Here is a 20,738-nt window from a genome sequence, read left to right as displayed (position 1 = left end):
AGAGTGGGTAGTAGAGAGTGAGTAGTAGAGAGTAGTAGAGAGTGAGTAGTAGAGTGAGTAGTAGAGAGTAGTAGAGAGTAAGTAATAAAGAGTAGTAGAGAGTGAGTAGTAGAGAGTGAGTAGTAGAGTGAGTAGTAGAGAGTAGTAGAGAGTGAGTAGTAGAGAGTGAGTAGCAGAGAGAGTAGTAGAGAGTGAGTAGTAGAGTGAGTAGTAGAGCGTAGTAGAGAGAGAGTAGTAGAGAGTGAGTAGTAGAGAGTAGTAGAGAGTGAGTAGTAGAGAGTGAGTAGTAGAGTGAGTAGTAGAGAGTAGTAGAGAGTGAGTAGTAGAGAATAGTAGAGAGTGAGTAGTATAGAGTGAGTAGTAGAGGGAGAGTAGTAGAGAGAGTAGTAGGGAGTAGTAGAGTAGAAGAGAGTGAGTAGTAGAGAGTGAGTAGTAGGGAATAGTGGAGAGCAAGTAGTAGAGAGTGTGTAGTAGAGAGTGAGTAGTAGAGAGTAGTAGCGAGTGAGTAGTAGATTGTGAGTAGTGGAGACTGAGTAGTAGAGAGTAGAAGAGAGTGAGTACTAGGGAGTGAGTAGTAGAGAGAGTACTAGAGAGTGAGTACTAGAGAATAGTAGAGTGAGTAGTAGAGAGGGAGTAGTAGAGAGAGAGTAGTAGAGAGTAGTAGAGAGTGAGTAGAAGAGATTGAGTGGTAGAGAGTAGTAGAGTAGTAGAGAGTGAGTAGTAGAGAGTAGTAGAGAGTAGTAAAGTACTAGAGAGCGAGTAGTAGAGTGAGTAGTAGAGATTAGTAGAGAGCGAGTAGTAGAGAGTGAGTAGTGGAGAGTGAGTAGTAGAGAGTAGTAGAGAGCGAATAGTAGAGAGTGAGTAGTAGAGAGAAAGTAGTAGAGAGTGAGTAGTAGAGAGGGAGTAGTAGAGAGAGAGTAGTGGAGAGTAGTAGAGAATGAGTAGAAGAGTAGTAGAGAGTGAGTGGTAGAGAGTAGTAGAGAGTAGTAGAGTGAGTAGTAGAGAGTAGTACAGAGTGAGTAGTAGAGAGTAAGTAGTAGAGAGTAGTAGCGAGTGAGTAGTAGAGAGTGAGTAGTTTAATTTAAAAGGAACACAATGAGGGGGTTCATTTTACCATAGAAATTATAATTAGTGCTGAAAAAAGAAAAGTTAGGGCACATTTTGAGTGACTTCTCAAATCCTCTTCTATTTCATTAAAAAATTCTGACATGCAGACTGAAACATGCACTTTCAATACCAGCAGCAGACTTCCCTGGTGAGCAGTAGTTTAACTACAGTGATCTAATAAGCAACTAGAGTGCTAACATTCCGAATTTATGGCAAATGCGTGACACATCTGAATGCCTTCTTGATGGAATCAAAGTAAAAAACCTGAAAGTATTTCCTACTGAGAAGACTGTAGCAAATGAAGAAATTAGGAAACATCATAACAAATAAGTCTCCCAAGATGGCCACCAGAGACAAAAGAGCCCAAATGTAGCACAAATATCACCCAGATGTAGCCCAAGTATAGCCCAATGACAGAATGTCCCAGAGTGTTCTAAAGAACAACTAGAGCGCTAACAGTCTTACTTATGACAAAAGTATGGCACACCTGAAGCCATCTTGATTGGAATAAAGTGGTCACACTTAAAACATTTAATTTGCAAAGGAACAAAATGAGGGGGTTCATTTTGCCATAGAAATTATGATTAGTGCTGCAGAAAGAAAAATTAGGGCACATTTGGACTTCTCAAATCCTCTTCTATTTCATTAAAAAAGTCTCACTTGCAGATTGAAACATGCACTTTGAATACCAGCAGCAGACTTCCCTGGTGACCAGTAGCTTTACTACAGTGATCTAATGAGCAACTACAGTGCTACCATTCAGAATTCATAGCAGATGTGTGACACATCTGAATGCCTTCTTGATGGAACCAAAGTAAACAAGCATTGAAAATGCAATAGGTCTCGCCCTCGTTTAAGTTAAAGCAATTCTGTTTGTAATTAGATGGCTTTTTAGCTTTGCTTGTATTAGTGTTTTTCAAACTTTCATGAACATAACACTCATATGTATGCATATATATATATATATATGTATGCATGCATTTATATTTGTATTTATATAGATATGCAGATTATATATATGTTTATATATATATGCACATACATATATATATATAAATGCATATGCATATATATGCATATATATATATGTGCATATGTGTGCGTGTAGAGAAAGGTAGAGAGAAGTAGAGAGGTAGAGAGATAGAGGTGTAGAGGTAGAGAGGTAGAGAGTAGTAGAGAGAGAGGTAGAGAGTAGAGAGTGAGTAGTAGAGAGTAGTAGAGAGAGTAGCAGAGAATGAGTAGTAGAGAGTGAGTAGTAGAGAGTGAGTCTTAGAGAGTGGGTAGTAGAGAGTGAGTAGTAGAGTGAGTAGTAGAGAGTAGTAGAGAGTGAGAAGTAGAGAGTAGTAGAGAGTGAGTAGTAGAGAGTGAGTAGTAGAGAGTATTAGAGAGTGAGTAGCAGAGAGAGTAGTAGAGAGTAGTAGAGAGTGAGTAGTAGAGTGAGTAGTAGAGAGTAGTAGAGAGTGAGTAGTAGAGAGTAGCAGAGAGTGAGTAGTAGAGAGTAGTAGTAGAGAGAGAGAGTAGTGGAGAGGAGTAGAGTAGTAGAGAGTGAGTAGTAGAGAGTGAGTAGTAGAGAGTAGTGGAGTGGTAAAGAGTGAGTAGTAGAGAGTGAGTAGTGAGTGAGTAGTAGAGTGAGTAGTAGAGAGTAGTAGAGAGCGAGTAGTAGAGAGCAAGTAGTAGATAGTGTGTAGTAGAGAGTGAGTAGTAGAGAGTAGTAGAGAGAGTAGCAGAGAGTGAGAAGTAGAGAGAGTAAGAGAGAGTAGTAGAGTAGAAGAGTGAGTAGTAGAGAGTAGTTGAGAGTGAGTAGTAGAGAGTGAGTAGTAAAGTGAGTAGTAGAGAGTAGTACAGAGTGAGTAGTAGAAAGTGAGTAGTAGAGAGTAGTAGAGAGTGAGTAGTACAGAGTAGAAGAGTGAGTAGTAGAGAGTGAGTAGTAGAGAGAGAGTAGTAGAGAGTGAGTAGTAGAGTAGTTGAGAGTGAGTGGTAGAGAGTAGTAGGGTGAATAGTAGAGAATAGTAGAGAGTGAGTAGTAGAGAGAGTAGTAGAGAGTAGTAGAGTAGTAGAGAGTGAGTAGTAGAGAGTGAGTAGTAGAGAGAGTAGTAGAGAGTAGTAGAGAGCGAGTAGTAGAGAGTCAGTAGTAGAGAGTCAGTAGTAGAGAGTAGTAGAGAGTGAGTAATAGAGAGTGAGTAGTAGAGAGAGTAGTAGAGAGTGAGTAGTAGAGAGTGAGTAGCAGAGAGAGTAGTAGAGAGTGAGTAGCAGAGTGAGTAGTAGAGTGAGTAGTAGAGAGTGAGTAGTAGAGGGAGTAGTAGAGTAGTAGAGATAGAGTAGTAGAGAGTAGTAGAGAGAGAGTAGTAGAGAGTGAGTAGTAGAGAGTGATTTGTAGAGAGTAGTAGAGAGCGACTTGTAGAGAGTGAGTACTGGAGAGTGAGTAGTAGAGAGTAGTAGAGAGTGAGCAGTAGAGAGTGAGTAGTAGAGAGTTAGTAGAGTGACTAGTAGAGAGTAGTTGAGAGCGGGTAGTAGAGAGTGAGTAGTGGAGAGTGAGCAGTAGAGAGTAGTAGAGAGTGAGTAGTAGAGAGTGAGTAGTGAAGAGTAGTAGAGAGAGAGTAGTAGAGAGAGTAGTAGAGAGTGAGTAGTAAAGAGTAGTAGAGTGAGTAGTAGAGAGTGAGTAGTAGAGAGTGAGTAGTAGAGAGAGTAGTAGAGAGTAGTAGAGAGCGAGTAGTAGAGAGTGATTAGTAGAGAGCGAGTAGTAGAGAGTAGTAGAGAGCGAGTAGTAGAGAGTGAGTAGTGGAGAGTGAGTAGTAGAGAGTAGTAGAGAGTGAGTAGTAGAGAGTGAGTAGTAGAGATTAGTAGAGAGTGAGTAGCAGAGAGAGTAGTAGAGAGTGAGCAGTAGAGTGAGTAGTAGAGTGAGTAGTAGAGAGTGAGTAGTAGAGAGTGAATAGTAGAGTGAGTAGTAGAGTAGTAGAGAAAGAGTAGTAGAGTGAGTAGTAGAGAGTAGTAGAGAGTGAGTAGTAGAGAGTAGTAGAGAGAGAGTAGTAGAGAGTGAGTAGTAGAGAGTGAGTAGTAGAGGGAGAGGAGTAGAGTAGTAGAGAGTGAGTAGTAGAGAGTGAGTAGTAGAGAGTAGTGGCATGGTATAGAGTGAGTCGTAGAGAGTGAGTAGTAGTGACTAGTAGAGTGAGTAGTAGAGAGTAGTAGAGTGAGTTTTAGAGAGTAGTAGAGAGCGAGTAGTAGAGAGCAAGTAGTAGAGAGTCAGTAATAGAGTGAGTAGTAGAGAGTAGTAGAGTGAGTAGTAGAGTGAGTTTTAGAGAGTAGTAGAGAGCGAGTAGTAGAGAGCAAGTAGTAGATAGTGTGTAGTAGATAGTGAGTAGTAGAGAGTAGTAGAGTGTGAGTAGTAGAGAGCAAGTATTAGAGAGTGAGTAGTAGAGAGTAGTAGAGGGAGTAGCAGAGAGTGAGAAGTAGAGAGAGTAAGAGAGAGTAGTAGAGTATTAGAGTGAGTAGTAGAGAGTAGTTGAGAGTGAGTAGTAGAGAGAGTAAGAGATAGTAGTAGAGTATTAGAGTGAGTAGTAGAGAGTAGTTGAGAGTGAGTAGTATAGAGTGAGTAGTGGAGAGTGAGCAGTAGAGAGTAGTAGAGAGTGAGTAGTAGAGAGTAGTAGAGAGAGAATCGTAGAGAGAGAGTAGTAGAGAGTGAGTAGTACAGAGAAGTAGAGTGAGTAGTAGAGAGTGAGTAGTAGAGAGAGAGTAGTAGAGAGTGAGTAGTAGAGTAGTAGAGAGTGAGTGGTAGAGAGTAGTAGAGAGTAGTAGAGAAGTAGAAAGTGAGTAGTAGAGAGAGTAGTAGAGAGCGAGTAGTAGAGAGTGAGTAGTAGAGAGTGAGTAGTAGAAAGTAGTAGAGAGCGAGTAGTAGAGAGTGAGTACTGGAGAGTGAGTAGTAGAGAGTAATAGAGAGCGAGCAGTAGAGAGTGAGTAGTAGCGAGTTAGTAGAGTGACTAGTAGACAGTGAGTAGTAGAGAGTAGTAGAGTGAGTAGTAGAGAGTAGTAGAGTGTGAGTAGTAGAGTAGTAGAGTAGTAGAGAGTGAGTGGTAGAGAGTAGTGGAGAGTAGTAGAGTGAGTAGTACAGAGTAGTAGAGAGTGAGTAGTAGAGAGTGAATAGTAGAGAGTAGTAGAGAGAGAGTAGTAGAGAGTGAGTAGTAGAGAGTAGTAGCAAGTGAGTAGTAGAGAGTGAGTGGTAGAGAGTAGTAGAGAGTGAGTAGTAGGGAGTGAGTAGTAGAGAGTAGTAGAGTAGTAGAGAGTGAGTAGGAGAGAGAGAGAGTAGGAGAGAGTGAGTAGAAGAGTAGTAGAGAGTGAGTGGTAGAGAGTAGTAGAGAGTAGTAGAGAGTAGTAGAGAGTGAATAGTAGAGAGTAGTAGAGAGTGAGCAGTAGAGAGAGAGTAGTAGAGAGTGAGTAGTAGAGAATAGTAGAGAGTGAGTAGTAAAAAATGAGTAGTAGAGAGTGAGTAGTAGAGAGTAGTAGAGAGTTAGTAGTAGAGAGTGAGTAGTAGAGAGTGAGTAGTAGAGAGAGTAGTAGAGAGTAGTAGAGAGTGAGTAGTAGAGTAGTAGAGAGTAGTCAGTCAGTGTCAGTCAGTGTCAGTCAGTCAGTGTCAATCAGTCAGTGTTAGTCAGTCAGTGTCAGTCAATCAGTGTCAGTAAATCAGTGTCCATCTGACTGACAGTCAGTGTCAGTCAATCAGTGTCCGTCAGTCAGTCAGTGTCAGTCAATCAGTGTCAGTCAGGGTCAGTCAGTCAGTCTCAGTCAATAAGTGTCAGTCAGTCAGTGTCAGCTAGAGCTGGTTCTCTGGCTCTAAAGCAGCTCTGCTGACCTGGTTCTCTCCCTCTAAAGCAGCTCTGCTGACCCGGTTTCTCTGGCTCTACAGCAGGTCTGCTGACCTGGTTCTCTGGCTCTAGAGCAGCTCTGCTGACCTTGTTCTTAGGCTACAGAGCAGCACTGCTGATCTGGTTCTCTGGCTCTACAACAGCTCTGCTGACCTGGTTCTCTGGCTCTAAAGCAGCTCTGCTGACCCGGTTATATGGCTCTAAAGCAGTTCTGCTGACATGGGTCTCTGGCTCTAGAGCAGCTCTGCTGACCTGGTTCTCTCCCTCTAGAGCAGCTCTGCTGACCTGGTTCTCTCCCTCTAAAGCAGCTCCACTGACCTGGTTTCTCTGGCTCTACAGCAGCTCTGCTGATCTGGTTCTCTGGCTCTAGAGCAGCTCTGCTGACCTGGTTCTTAGGCTGTAGAGCAGCTCTGCTGACCTGGTTCTCTGGCTCTAAAGCAGCTCTGCTGACCTGGTTCTCTGGCTCTAAAGCAGCTCTGCCGACTTGGTTCTCTGGCTCTAGAGCCGCTCTGCTGACTTGGTTCTCTTGCTCTAAAGCAGCTCTGCGGACCTGGTTCTCTGGCTCTAAAGCAGCTCTGCTGGCCTGGTTCTCTGGCTCTAAAGCAGCTCTGCTGACCTGGTTCTCTCCCTCTAAAACAGCTCTGCTGACCTGGTTTCTCTGGCTCTACAGCATCTCTGCTGACCTGCTTCTCTGGCTCTATAGCAGCTCTGCTGATCTGGTTCTCTGGCTCTACAACAGCTCTGCTTACCTGGTTCTCTGGCTCTAAAGCAGCTCTGCTGACCCGGTTCTATGGCTCTAAAGCAGTTCTGCTGACCTGGTTCTCTGCCTCTAAAGCAGCTCTGCTGACCTGGTTCTCTGGCTCTAAAGCAGCTCTACTGACCTGGTTTCTCTGGCTCTACAGCAGCTCTGCTGACCTGGTTCTCTGGCTCTAGAGCAGCTCTGCTGACTCGGTTCTTAGACTCTAGAGCAGCTCTGCTGACCTGGTTCTCTGGCTCTAGAGCGGCTCTACTGACCTGGTTCTATGGCTCTCTGGCAGCTCTGCTGACCTGGTTCTCTCCCTCTAAAGCAGCTCTGCTGACCTGGTTTCTCTGGCTCTAAAGCAGCTCTGCTGACCTGGTTCTCTGGCTCTAAAGCAGCTCTGCTGACCTGGTTCTCTCCCTCTAAAGCAGCTCTGCTGACCTGGTTCTCTGCCTCTAGAGCAGCTCTGCTGACCTGGTTCTCTGGCTCTAAAGCAGCTCTGCTGACCTGGTTCTCTGGCTCTAAAGCAGGTCTGCTGACCTGGTTCTCTGGCTCTAGAGCAGCTCTGCTGACCTGGTTCTCTGACTCTAAAGCAGCTCTGCTGAACTGGTTCTCTCCCTCTAAAGAGCTCTGCTGACCTGGTTCTCTGGCTCTAAAGCAGTTCTGCTGACCTGGTTCTCTGCCCCCAGAGCAGCTCTGCTGACCTGGTTCTATGGCTCTAAAGCAGCTCTGCTGACCCGGTTCTCTGGCTCTAGAGCAGCTCTGCTGACCTGGTTCTCTGGCTCTAAAGCAGTTCTGCTGACCTGGTTCTCTCCCTCTAAAGCAGCTCTGCTGACCTGATTTCTCTGGCTCTACAGCAACTCTGCAAACCTGGTTCTCGGCCTCTAGAGCAACTCTGCTGACCTGGGTCTCTGGCTCTAGAGCAGCTCTGCTGACCTGGGTCTCTGGTTCTAGAGCAGCTCTGCTGACCTGCTTCTTAGGCTCTAGAGCAGCTCTGCTGACCTGGTTCTCTGGCTCTACAACGGCTCTGCTGACCTGGTTTCTCTGGCTCTACAGCAGCTCTGCTGACCTGGTTCTCTGCACTCACGATGCACGCACCCGACTTCGCGAAAATAGATTTTAAAATAATATGTTTAATATAAGTACAAATATATTATTTTTATGAATATCTTAGATAATCTCTTGCCCTAATATGTATATTAAAGACACATACGTATTATTTTGGAACATAATTTTTTTTTGCGTGAGTTCCACACCCAGCGCCCCCAGCACGTATAGGACGTCACGCGGGACCCGCAACCGCGCAAGCATCTCGTACCATAATGCGTATGTGTCGCGTAGGCGCGGGCGCAGGAGTCGCAGACTGGTCGCATACCAATCACGCACATTACGTAATATTAAATGTATATGATGTAACTGAAAAACACGCAGTCGTCGCACACCGTACGCGGATCCTTCACGACTTTTCTAAAATGGTGGCTTGAATGCGCGCACCCACCGTGATGTGTACGGTTTGAGTGCGCAACTCCGAAAAAAATTTGGAATTCATTTTTTTTAAAGAAAATAATATAAATATATTAAAATAAAAAATGAAAACAAAAAAATTAATCAATATTTCAGTTTGATTTTTTTTTTTTTTTGCAATTTTCAGAAAATACATAATGGTATTTAATGAATAAAAAATGTATAAATAAACAGTTAAAAAACTGTAGAAAATCAGTACAAAAAAATAGGTATAAATACTATCACACTTGAAAATTAGCATTTAAAAAACCTTTGAAATTCACTGAAAAAAAACATAGGTTTCAGAGACATTATAGTTGGAAATTAGCATTTAAAAAAGCTTTGAAACTCACTGAAAAAAACATAGGTTTCGGAGACATTATAGTTAGAAATTAGCATTAGCATTTAAAAAACCTTAGAAATTCAGAGAAAAAAACATAGGTTTCAGGGGTGTTATAGTTAGCTGGCTATGATGTCATCAGTGATGTCATTTGAGATGTCATCAGTGATGTCACTGACCATGTCATGAATGATGCAATATGTGACATCATCAGCAGTGCATTGCGGGCGCGAGAGTTATAGTTAGCAGAACTAACTATAACGGAGGGATTTCTATGGTTTTGTACGAGTGAAATGGCCAGCTAACTATAACACCCCTGAAAACCTATGGTCTTTTCTATGAATTTCTAAGGTTTTTTAAATGCTAATTTCTAACTATAACATCTCTGAAACCTAATGTTTTTTCAGTGAATTTCAAAGCTTTTTTAAATGCTAATTTCTAACTATAACATCTCTGAAACCTATGTTTTTTTTCAGGGAATATATATATATATATATATATTGCACTGAAACACATACTCCTTGTTCAAAGAGATGCAAAACAGACCCACCAACCAATCCGTAGTGACAGTTCTTTAATAATGGCAGTAGTACCAGCATAACGCGTTTCAGCTCAACATGAGCCTTAATCATATGCATCAACAGGGATTTGCATTCATTTGGTCTTTAAATAATGAAGTACATAAACAATACTGGATGATGGTAAGGGCCATGGTTTTGAACATCCCCCGGGGGATGGCCTCTTTGTTCGGACTGCGGGGGGAGCCCCAAGGCCCCTGCAGTCCCTGCAGTCCCTGTCGTCTCCCTGCCTCTGGCAGGAGCAGGCATTGCTTTTGGGCAAAGGGAGCTGCTGACATGCAGCTCCCCTTGCCCAAAAGCAATTCTGCTCTCGCCTCATGGAAGTGAGAGCAGGTTTCCTGCTCTCGCTTTCATGAACCGAAACAGTATTTGCGATGGCAGGGGGGGAGCAGTGCTCCTGCGCTGCCATAGCAAAATGCAATGTCCCGGGGTTGGGCACCCCGGGACATTGCTGGAGCCGGCTCTGGGGGGTGGCAGTCCCCAGGGCCAAGGAAGGCTCCTGGAGGAGGGCCGCGTGGCCCCTCTCACTGCATGACTAAAGCACTGGGGAGGTGGTGGTCCCTGGAGCAAGGGGTCTGCAATGGACCCCCACCCTTAATTTAAGTTTGCCCCAGGGCAGTGTGGGGAGGAGCAGGAGCTCCACCCACACTACTTTATTTGAATTTTAGCCCTGGGGGTGGTCCCCAGGGCTTGGGGGGGCCCAAGAGGCCCCCTTTCTCACAATAAAAGTGATGTCCAGGGGAGTTGGCCGTCCCCAGCCCCAGGGAGGTCGCGGCCCCTTGGGCAGCGGTGGCCACGTACCCCCGCATAACAATTATACATTGCCCGAGGGACCTGGCCTACCCGGGGGCTTAAAAAAAGTGCAGAAGACCGCGCTTCTTTATTTTTTTCGGTGGGATTCGTGCAATGTACGCAATTCCTGCTGAAAATATAAAAAATATGTTTTTTTGGCCCTGGGAGTTCGTCTGGACACCCTGACCAGGCCTAGGGGGTCAGGGTGTTTCTACCCTGCCCCCTTTAATGATTGTTTTTCTACCTTTTTGCTTGCTACTCAGTTCAACCGAGTCACAAGATGGCTGCCAACACTTTCTGGTTTGAAGTGTTGGCTGCCAATTAGAAGTCAGCTCGTGATCGGAAGGGTTCGCAGATCCACCAGATATCATTATTTTTTTATTTATGAATTTCTCAGAGAACTACTGAATGGATTTACACCATTTTAAAAAAAGAATGTTTTCTGAACCAAGAGCTACCTTTTTGCCAAATGTGGTGTAATTCCGTTCAGTAGTTTGGGCTGTAGCTTTGTCTAAAGTTTCATATTAAAATTACCATGGAAAAATCGTGTTTTGGGACAATTCTTTTTTCTCGGCCCCCGCTTGACGAATCACCCAGAAACTTTCAAGACATGAGCTGACTGGAGTGCCCCATTAGTTTTGAAATTTTCACGAAGATTCATCAAAAGGCGGCAAACATATTGGCAAAAGAAAAAATGCTTTTCCTATGGAAACTGGGTCCTAACTATAACTACCTACTTGCTATATGTATGAGTGTGTGTGGGTGTGTGTGAGTGGGCGCATGAGAGATTGTATGGGATATGAGTGGGTTTGTGATTAGTTCTGTGGTTGATGTCATTTGATATTTCACCAGTAATGTCACTGAACATGTCATGAGTGATGTAATATGTGAGTTCATAAGCAGTGCATTGTAGGGGCATCAGTTAGTTAGCTCAGGTCACTATAACTGCTGATTTTCACTGGTTTTGTATGAGTAAAATATGAGCCTAAATATAACCTGTGTCAATGGTTGCTTTTACTCATATCAGGTTTGCTTGGTTGGTATTTTACCAATTCATAGCTGTAATACTGTGCCTAGAGTGGTAAATGGCTTTTGTCATTTTACAGCCCGGCATGGACAGCACTGTGCTAGTCCTATGCTTGAAGACTTTGCTGAAGAAATGGCAAAAGACTTTGTCTCTTTGTATCTCGACTTGGATGACACTGTGCTAATCCTATGCTTAAAGACTTTGATAGAAAAGCAGACATTTAAGGTGAGCAGATCAAGAGTGTCGCCGGTGTTGAGGATGCTCTATTAAGGAGCTGCTTTGCACTTAAACTTGATAACTACCCAGAGTCCTCTGCTTCTTTTTTTGCATAATTTATGCGTCACTCTATGCCTGAAAGTGTATTTGTTTAACTTCTACTGGATGCTCCCCTACGTCTGGACAAAACTATACCTCTCTGAAGAGCTTTAAGTAGAGCAAAACACTGTGTCAGGTCTTGCTTTTACTCATTTCAGGTTGGCCTGGTTGGTATTTTACCAATTCGAAGCTTAATACTGTGCCTAGAGTGGTAAATGGCTTTTGTCATTTTACAGCCCGGCATGGACAGCACTGTGCTAGTCCTATGCTTCAAGACTTTGCTGAAGAAATGGCAAAAGACTTTGTCTCTTTGTATCTCGGCTTGGATGACACTGTGCTAATCCTATGCTTAAAGACTTTGATAGAAAAGCAGACATTTAAGGTGAGCAGATCAAGAGTGTCGCCGGTGTTGAGGATGCTCTATTAAGGAGCTGCTTTGCACTTAAACTTGATAACTACCCAGAGTCCTCTGCTTCTTTTTTTGCATAATTTATGCGTCACTCTATGCCTGAAAGTGTATTTGTTTAACTTCTACTGGATGCTCCCCTACGTCTGGACAAAACTATACCTCTCTGAAGAGCTTTAAGTAGAGCAAAACACTGTGTCAGGTCTTGCTTTTACTCATTTCAGGTTGGCCTGGTTGGTATTTTACCAATTCGAAGCTTAATACTGTGCCTAGAGTGGTAAATGGCTTTTGTCATTTTACAGCTCGGCATGGACAGCACTGTGCTAGTCCTATTCTTAAAGACTTTGCTGTAGAAATGGCAAAATACTTTGTCTCTTTCTATCTCGGAGTGGATAGAACTGTGCTGATCCTATGCTCAAAGACTTTGATAGAAAAGCAGACATTTGAGGTGAGCAGATCTAGTGTGTTGCTCGTGTTGAGGGTGCTCTATACATGAGCTGCTTTCCACCTAAACTTGAGAACTACCCTGAGTTTTCTGCTTCTTTTTTGCAAAATGTATGCATCACTCTATGCTTGAAAGGTTATTGTTTTGACTTATACTGGGTGCTCCTTTGTATCTGGACCAAGCTATACCTCTCTGAAGAGCTCTAAGTAGAGCGAAACACTGTGTCAGGGGTTGCTTTTACTCATTTCAGGTTGTTTTGGTTGGTACTTTACCAATTCAAAGCTGTAATACTGTGCCTGGAGTGGTAAATGGCTTTTGTCATTTTACAGTCCGGCATGGACAGCAATTAAAGCCTTTGCTGTAGAAATGGCAAAAGACTTTGTCTCTTTGTATCTTGGCATGGATGGCACTGTGCTACTCCTATGCTTAAAGACTTTGATAAAAAAGCAGACATTTGAGGTGAGCAGATCAAGATTGTCGCTGGTGTTGAGGGTGCTCTATACAGGAGCTGCTTTCCACCTAAACTTGAGAACTACCCAGAGTTCTCTGCTTCTTTTTTGTATATATATGCTAAGGCTTGGCGGGAGCGCTAAGGCATAGCAAACCGTGCTCTGCTTCCATCAAGCAAGAGCATTAAGAATGCTGTAAGTGAAGCAGAATTGCTTTGACAGTGAGGGAGATGTATGTTCAGCAGCTCCATCTCTGTCAAAGTAATGTCAGCTCCTGCAGGTGGCCGGAAGCCGGCAGGGACCTCAGGAGCCTTGGGGCTCCCCCCACAGACCTCAAGAAAAGTAATTTGGTTTCCTTGGTGGGACCAGGGCACCCAGAAGACACCCTTCTAGACTTTCCCCTGTTCCTGAAGGTATAAACCTCTAGTATTCTGCAAGTCTCTATCTTCCAATGACATTACTTTCACCTTTGGTAAGAATGATGCCCTGGTACGAAGCACCACCATGTCCAGAAAGGACATAAGATAAGGAGGCGAGCTGGATTACACCTGCAATCCACTTAACCTCCGGCAGGATGTAAACGCTACTAAGAAGGCTGTCTTGATGATCAACAGCCGGAGAGGACAATTGTGCAAAGGCTCAAAAGGAGCGGACATCAGATTAGTGAGGACCAAATTAAGGTCCCATTGTGGTATAACAAAGGGTGTAGGTGGAAATAAATACACCAACCCTTTTAAAAATCTATTCACAATAGGAGATTTAAAGCGGGAAGTCTGGTCGGGCAGCCGCAAATAAAGCAGATAGAGCAGAAAGGTAATCCTTTAGAGTTCCCAAGGCAGAGCCCTGCTGGGCAAGTGTAAGAATGAACAAAAGGACAGTAGACAGAGGAGCAGAAAGAGGGTCAATTGATCTTTCTGTACAGTATAATAAAAAAGTGTGCCAATGGCAAGCATATACCGTCCTAATGGAGGGCCGCCTGGCCGCCAGAATAACTTTACAGACATCGGGAGGAAGGTCAAAAGTTATCAGCTGTCGCCGTTCAGTCTCCATGCATGGAGGCGCAGAGTTGACAGGTTCGGGTGGAGAACCCTCCCCTGCTGCTGAGACAGAAGATTCTCCCGAAGGGGCAGCCTGATTGGAAGATCAACACTCATGCTCAGAAGCTCTGGATATCAGACTCTCCTTTCCCAGTCTGGTGTCACAAGAATGACTTGGGCTCTTTCGCTCCTGATCTTCATCAGGACCCTGGGCAGGCGTGGTATGGGTGGAAAGGCGTACAACAGGGTTGAGCTCCACTCGCGACGAAACGCATCGCTGATAATAGCCGCCTTGGAAACTCCAACGCACAGTACTGCTGACATTGCGCGTTCTCTTTGGAGGCAAACAGATCTTACCAATGTTCTCCCCACTGCTGAAAGAGACCTTGTGCCACCTCTGACTAGAGACACAATTTGTGATCCAGAAGGCATCTATGGCTGAGATCGTCCGCCCTGGCATTCAGAGAACCTGCCAAGTGTTGAACCACCAGGGATATGCCCTGCTGTTCCAGCCATGTCCAGAGACGCAGGGACTCTCGACAAAGGGTCCACGACCCCACCCTGCCCTGCTTGTTGCAGTACCACATGGTGATGGTATTGTCCGCGAACATCTGCACCAGTTCCCCCTTGACAGAGGGAAGAAATGCTTTCAATGCCAACCTGAATCGCTGGGAGCTCCAACAAGTTTATGTGGAGCCCTGTTTCCGCCGGAGACCAGTGACCCCTTTTCTCCACCTCTCCCATGTGGCTGCCTCATCCCAGAAGTGACGCATTCATCACAACATTGAAATCTGGTTGGGGAAGGGGGAGAGGTCTGCCATTGACCCAATCGTGGTTCATTAACCACCACTGCAGATCCTTCACAGTTCCTTCCGAGATATGAACCAAGTCGGTGAGATTTCCCCAAAGCTGTACCCGCATACGCCATCTTGCATGTCTTACCAACAGGATGCAGGAGGCCATGAGACCCAACAGCTTCAGAGTCAACCTCACCGAATTCCAGGATAGAGGCTGAAACATCGGAATCATAACCTAAATATCCTGGACTCGCTGCTCGGGATGATAAGCCCGAAACAGCACTGTGTCCAGAACAGCTCTGATGAAAAGGAGCGTCTGAGAAGGAGTCAGATGTGACTTTGGCACGTTCAAAGAGAATCCCAGTGAATGCAGAAGGTTCACTGAAGTCTGAAGGTGGGAGACGACTGCCTGGGGTGAAGCTGCCTTTAACAGCCATTGTCGAGGTAGGGAAAGACGGACACCCCTAACCTGCGCAGATGAGCTGCAACCACCACCATCACCTTGGTGAACACCCGAGGGGCATTGGTAAGACCGAAAGGGAGCACAGTAAACTGAAAGTGCTCACAGCCTACCTTGAACCGCAGGTAACACCTGTGGCCTGGCAGGAAGGGAATGTGAAAATACACATCCTGCAGGTCCAACGCTACCATTCAGTCTCATTGGTCTAGACCTGAGCCAAAGTAAGCATTTCGAATTTCTCCTTTTTGTGGAAGAGATTGACGGTCTGAAGATTCAAAATGGGCAATAGCCCCTTGTTCTTGTTCGGAATCAGAAAGCAGCAAGAATAACAGCCACTGCCTACTTCTGAAAATGGGAACTTCTCTATAGATCCTTTGGCCAAAAGAGCTGCAACTTCCTCTTGGAACAACTTTAAATGATCCTCCGCCAGCCGTTCCTGACTTGGCGGAATAGGAGAAGGAAAAGAAAGGAAAGGAGAGAAGAGAATAGCCCTCCTGGATGATTTGCAAGACCCACTTGTCTGTTGTTATAGATCTTCAGCGGGGGAGATGATGATGAGGACACCCACCCACTGGAGTAGTGTGGTCCTGCAGAATCAGCCTAGGAGTGCTGAAGGCTGCAGCTAATAGGGGCAGTGTGGTAGACGACTTCTGGCCTCCTTTCCGAGGACGGAATGAACCGCGTCCACGTCCACACACGGTTTGGGTATTCTGCGCAGGACGGTGGCTAGGATAGGGATGACGCGGCTGGAAACCCCTCTGTTTGCCACAAAAGAGGCGAAAGGAAGATTGGCCACGAAGAGTGGTGGAGAGGTCCAAGGATCTGGCTGTAGCTCGATTTTCCTTGAACCTGGCCAGGGCCGAGTCTGCCTTTTCCCCAAAAAGGCGGGTTCCATCAAATTGGCTTTAACATCCCCCGAGAAGCCAGTTGTATGAAGCCACGCGTGGCGTCTCAGGGCCACCGTCATTGAAATCAATCTGCCCAGCGAATCGGTTGTGTTTATACCACACCGTATAGTGAATTTAGCTGCACCTCTCCCGTCCTTGACAGCTTGGGAGAGCAAAGCCTGGGCCTCCTCCGGGACCTATGGCAGCCCCGGCACAACCGTCTCCCAAAGCGAGTTGGAGAAATGGCCCAATAAGCATGTGGTATTCACTGACCGCAATGCCAGACTGGAGGAAGAAAACATCTTCTTCCCAAATGAGTCCAGTCTCTTGGATTCCCTATCCAGAGGGGCGGAAGGGTATGCACCTTGGAACATAGAGGCCTGCACCACCAAACTTTCAGGGGTGGGGTGTTGGCTGACGAACTTTGGGTCACCCAGAGCTAGACGATGGCGGCGTGCAATCGTTCTATTCACAGGAGCCCTTATGCTAGGCTCGGACCATGTTCCTAGAAGAACGTCGGTAAGGGCCTCATTAAAGGGCAATAGGGGTTTAGAAGTGGAAGTCCCAGGCTGAAGCACTTTGGTCTGGAGAATAGTCCTGACCTGCACTGAGGGCAGCTCCAGTCCTAGAACCTCAGCTGCCCTCTTAACCACCATGGCATAGGATGCCCCCTCCTCCGTAGCAACTGTAGGTGGAGAGAGCATGCCAGTGTCTGGGGAAGTATCCAGACCCCTGGCTTCCCCAACTTCCCCATACCAGTCCATTGTCTCCTCAGAGACATCCTGGTTCTCAAGAGGGTCTCCAGGCTCCTCCCATTCCTCTCCAGCACGTCCACAAAGGGCTCAGGCGAAGGCATAGAACCCCTGGGTTCTGTTGACGTCGGAATCGGCATAGATTGACGCTGTTCTGGCTCCGTGTTGTTGGTGAAGAGGATGGGGCTTGCGCCACCGATGAGCATCAGCGACGTTATAGGCACAGACCGACATGTCGGCCGCTTTTGACACGGTCAACCATGACATCTTGGTCAAAAGACTTGAGGATGCAGGGGTGAAGGGTTCGGCTCGCGATTGGCTGTTTTCTTATTTGGGAGACAGACGCCAGGTAGTGGCCTTGCCACCATTCCAGTCAGAGATTAAAACAGTTGAGCAGGGCGTACCGCAAGGGTCTGCCATCAGCCCTATACTGTTTAATCTTTATCTTCGCCCTCTGGTGAGCTTGGTTAAATCATTTGGCATCTCGGTTATTAACTATGCCGATGATACGCAGCTCATCTTTTCCATCGAGGGCAAAGACGCGGTGTCGCTGGAGACTTTCCATCAATGTATGGCGTCAACTGCGGACTGGGTGAGGCAGAATTCTCTGCAGTTTAACAGCTCTAAAACAGAGGTTCTACACTGCTCACTGGACCACATCCCTCGGCCACTGCCTCCTGATTTTTGGCCTGCCTCCTTCCAGGAAGTTCCTTCTGCAGCAGTATCTGCCAGGAACCTGGGCGTTGTGTTTGGGCCTGATCTTCAAATGGATCTTTTTGTAAATAAAACCGTGTCAACCTGCATGATGCTGCTACGCATGCTATGGAAGATTCTTCCGCTGCTGCCGGCCCACGTTCGCCCAGAAGTGGTTCGCGGTACCATCTTGAGTAGGTTAGACTACTGCAACGCACTACTTCTGGGAGCTCCAAATAAATTGCTGGCCAAGCTACAACGTGTGCAGAATATGGCAGCCAAGCTAGCCCTGTCCCGTCGTCGATCTGACTCTTCATCTACGGCGCTAGCCGATCTCCATTGGCTACCAGTTTCACAGCGAGTCATCTTTAAGGCGCTTTGTTTGGTGTTTAAGGGACTTCATGGGCAAGGACCTGCTCCATTGCAGGAGCTGTTCCAGTGGTATGTGCCCACTCGCTCCCTTAGGTCACTGTCAGCACATCTTGTGGTAGTCCCAAAGGTATTGAGGGCTCGTATGGGCGGCCGAGCCTTTGGTTTCGTGGCGGCCAAACATTGGAATTCTCTCCCTTTATTGTTGAGAAGCTCTGGGGAGTTTCCCTCTTTTAAGAAAGAATTAAAAACGTTTCTCTTCCCTAGGTCTGCTTAATTTCACCTGACTGCTATGTGTGGTGTTGGTATAATTGTCTAAAGCGCCAGGATACCCTTCGGGTGACAGTATGCGCTATACAAATATGCCATACATACTTCCGATTCGTCGCCGGGAAAGATCACATTGGTTCGACCGGCATCGATCCAGATCCGGGATTGGATCTCTGAGGTGCCGTGGCTGGAGCTGGTGGTGTCGAACCTGATGGGGTCCCATCGGACCCCGCGGGGCCTGAGGGCTCACCAACGTGGTCGATCCGCTCAAATACGTGGCACATGGCCTTGTAAAACTCTCTCATTTGAGCAGGAGTCATTCCCGCTTCCGGAAAGGGCAGAAAGGGTGGAAGGCGCGAAGTCGACTCTACCTACTACGTCAGTGGCTACTACGTCGGTGCTCCTTACCTTTCTTAACAACAGACGCCAGTTGAGGTGAAGTCGAAGTCCACTTGGTCTTCTTCTTCTTGTGCCTCTTCCCCAAGTGTCCAGAGGACCTTGAATGGGAGGAAGAGGACTTAGGGCGGTCCCGCGACCTCCTCTTCTTTGAACGGGACTGTGACCTCCTCGGAGTCTCGCTTGACGGTGTCGACTACGGGCCGCAAGCAACTTCATTGCTCGCTCCCTCAAGGGCTTCGGGGCCATCGCCAGACAGTCTGAACACGACCTCGTATCATGGTCGCTTTCAAGACACCACAGACATACGCGGTGGGGATCGTGACCGATATCATGCGGTAACAAGTCCCGCATGGTTTGAAACCTGTCTTTCTCAAAGACATCCCTCGCACACGAAGTCGAATAAAAAATATTGACAAAAGTCAAGAAAATACCTGCCAAAAAGCAGCAGAGGGGTAGCTCTTCTTGGATTGGCACGGAAAGAAAAGAACTGACATCCACGCGCTGAGTGGTGCCTATATAGGCACTGCGACATCATAACAGCTACCGATTTCGACAACATCACGCAGAGCCAAATGGAGCCAATGTCTCTCTCAAGGGGTATTGTTCAGCAAATGTTTCCGGATCCAGCCTGACGCCTGGGAAATTCAAAGGTAAGGAATATGCAGCTAGAACTCTCTATCAGATGTTAGACTTTTGTCTCAGTTCAACATAAGTTTGGGTCTCAGTTAAACCTAGACAAAAGTCTAACTTTACTACTCACAAATGCCCTTTGTAAATACCAAAAGACATAAAAGTTAGACTTTCGTCTCAGTTTCTGTTTGTGAATTTGGCCCAAAATTGATATTGATAAAACCCTTGAATACAGCAGACCTTAATGTTTAACACACTAGAGAAAATGCATATTTTAAGAATAATCTGTGGCATTGCATTCGGTATGACTTCAATAGGCTAGAGTCTGCTATTGATATATTTTCTCTAGGAAGTGTTCTTCTTGGTATATCAAAATAAAACCCTTCATGTTATTTACAATGAACTTATATTGTATTATTGAAGCAGCAACTCCCAAACACTAGTAAGGAGCCCATCCAATCAAAGTAAGTTTCCTGATCAGAAAGACGAAATGCCAGCAGTAAAATATGTAAGTTCTCATACGATTAGATACATTTATTGTAAAACACTGTAAATATATTCTAAAGGAGATCTGCATAGTACAATACCTCTTCTTGTTTCTTTATATGATCCCTTTGGCACTGAACGAGAAAGGAGACTGGCGGCTGGGTTCTTGAGATGAAAAGTCCATATTTTTGTAATGCTTGTGAATCAAGAGATCGCCTAAAAATGGAAAAATAATGTTTTATGGCTCAAAATGGACATACACATAGCTGTAATCTACCAAATTGTAGGCTATAAAAAGGTCATTTTTAATAATATGACACACTCCTTTCCTAGTACCAGAATAAAATACAGAACATCATGAATTATCAACTATGACAAGGTATTTTTAGAATTGATGTTTCTCCTTTTAAGTGCTTGCCACAGACAGGTCATAAAGTAATTCAGATAAAGTTCATAAGAAGCTGAGCTAAGTCATTATATTTGGTCATATGTACCAATTGCTCTAGGCTTGCATAGTGCACAGTAATTCCTGAGGAAGGTTGAGATGGAGGTCATGCCGGGGCTCATACGCCTAGGTGGAGAAATTAAATGTAACTGATTGCAGTGGAAGAAAAGTATTTAGGACTTTTAACCCCTTTGCTGCTAGGCCTCCCCCCCCCCACCCCCCCCCCCCTCCCGCTAAGGCTTTTTTTTGGCTGTTTGGGGTAGTTCGCGATTAGGCCCCTTTACCTTTTTGACCACATAAGGTATCCACGCCAAATTTGCGTCCTTTTCTTCTAGCATCATAGGGATACTAAAGCTACCCAGGTTTTGTGGATTCCGCTGGAGGGGACCCAGAAATTTGCCAAAATACAGCTACATTTTGAGTTTTTTAGGAAAAATGGGAGAAAAGTGCTGCAAATCAAAGCGTCTGTTTTTTCCCCTGCAAATGGTATCAACAAAGGATTTGTGGGGCTGAAATCACAATTTTCCCAGCTTTTAGGGACATGCAGACTTTTGTCAGAAAACCAACATTTTGTACACAGTTTTGGCATTTTACTGGGACATAGCCTAATTTTGCAATTGTTTGTGCTTTCAACTTTTTTCCAGTTAATGGTAGAAATGGGTATGAAAGCAATATTGGATCCTGGAAAGCTATACATTTTAGAAAAGACAAAATTCTGAATTCAGCAAGGGGTCATTTATGTAGATCCTTCAAGGTTTCTTTATAGAAACTAACAGTTGAATATAGCAAAAAATTGAAAATGAGTTGAAAAAAACTGCCATTTGTGCCAACGTTTTCACCTGTAGCTTCTTCTAATTATAACAGCTGTTTGAAAGCAATATACTGTCACATCCACTGGACCTTTCTGGTTGTGGGGATATATAGGACTTGTAGGTTCACCAAGAACCCGACAAACC

At 45.3% G+C, this 20,738-nt stretch overlaps 1 protein-coding gene across 1 annotated transcript in view; it reads right to left on the bottom strand.

Annotated features, from left to right (window-relative positions):
• The window catches only part of LOC146785572 (uncharacterized), a 1,291,145-nt gene that overhangs the window by 147,361 nt on the left and 1,123,046 nt on the right, over window positions 1–20,738 (bottom strand). The window contains exon 8 of the mRNA XM_085633472.1: window positions 19,439–19,553. Coding sequence (XP_085489598.1) covers window positions 19,439–19,553 — 115 coding nt within the window. The remainder of the gene's footprint in view (window positions 1–19,438; window positions 19,554–20,738) is intronic.

Source organism: Triturus cristatus, chromosome 11 (assembly GCF_964204655.1).
Source record: "Triturus cristatus chromosome 11, aTriCri1.1, whole genome shotgun sequence".
NCBI classification, from domain to species: Eukaryota; Metazoa; Chordata; class Amphibia; order Caudata; family Salamandridae; genus Triturus; species Triturus cristatus.
The sequence above is the reverse complement of the archived record's forward strand: the minus strand, read 5'-3'. Positions and strand labels throughout refer to the sequence as shown.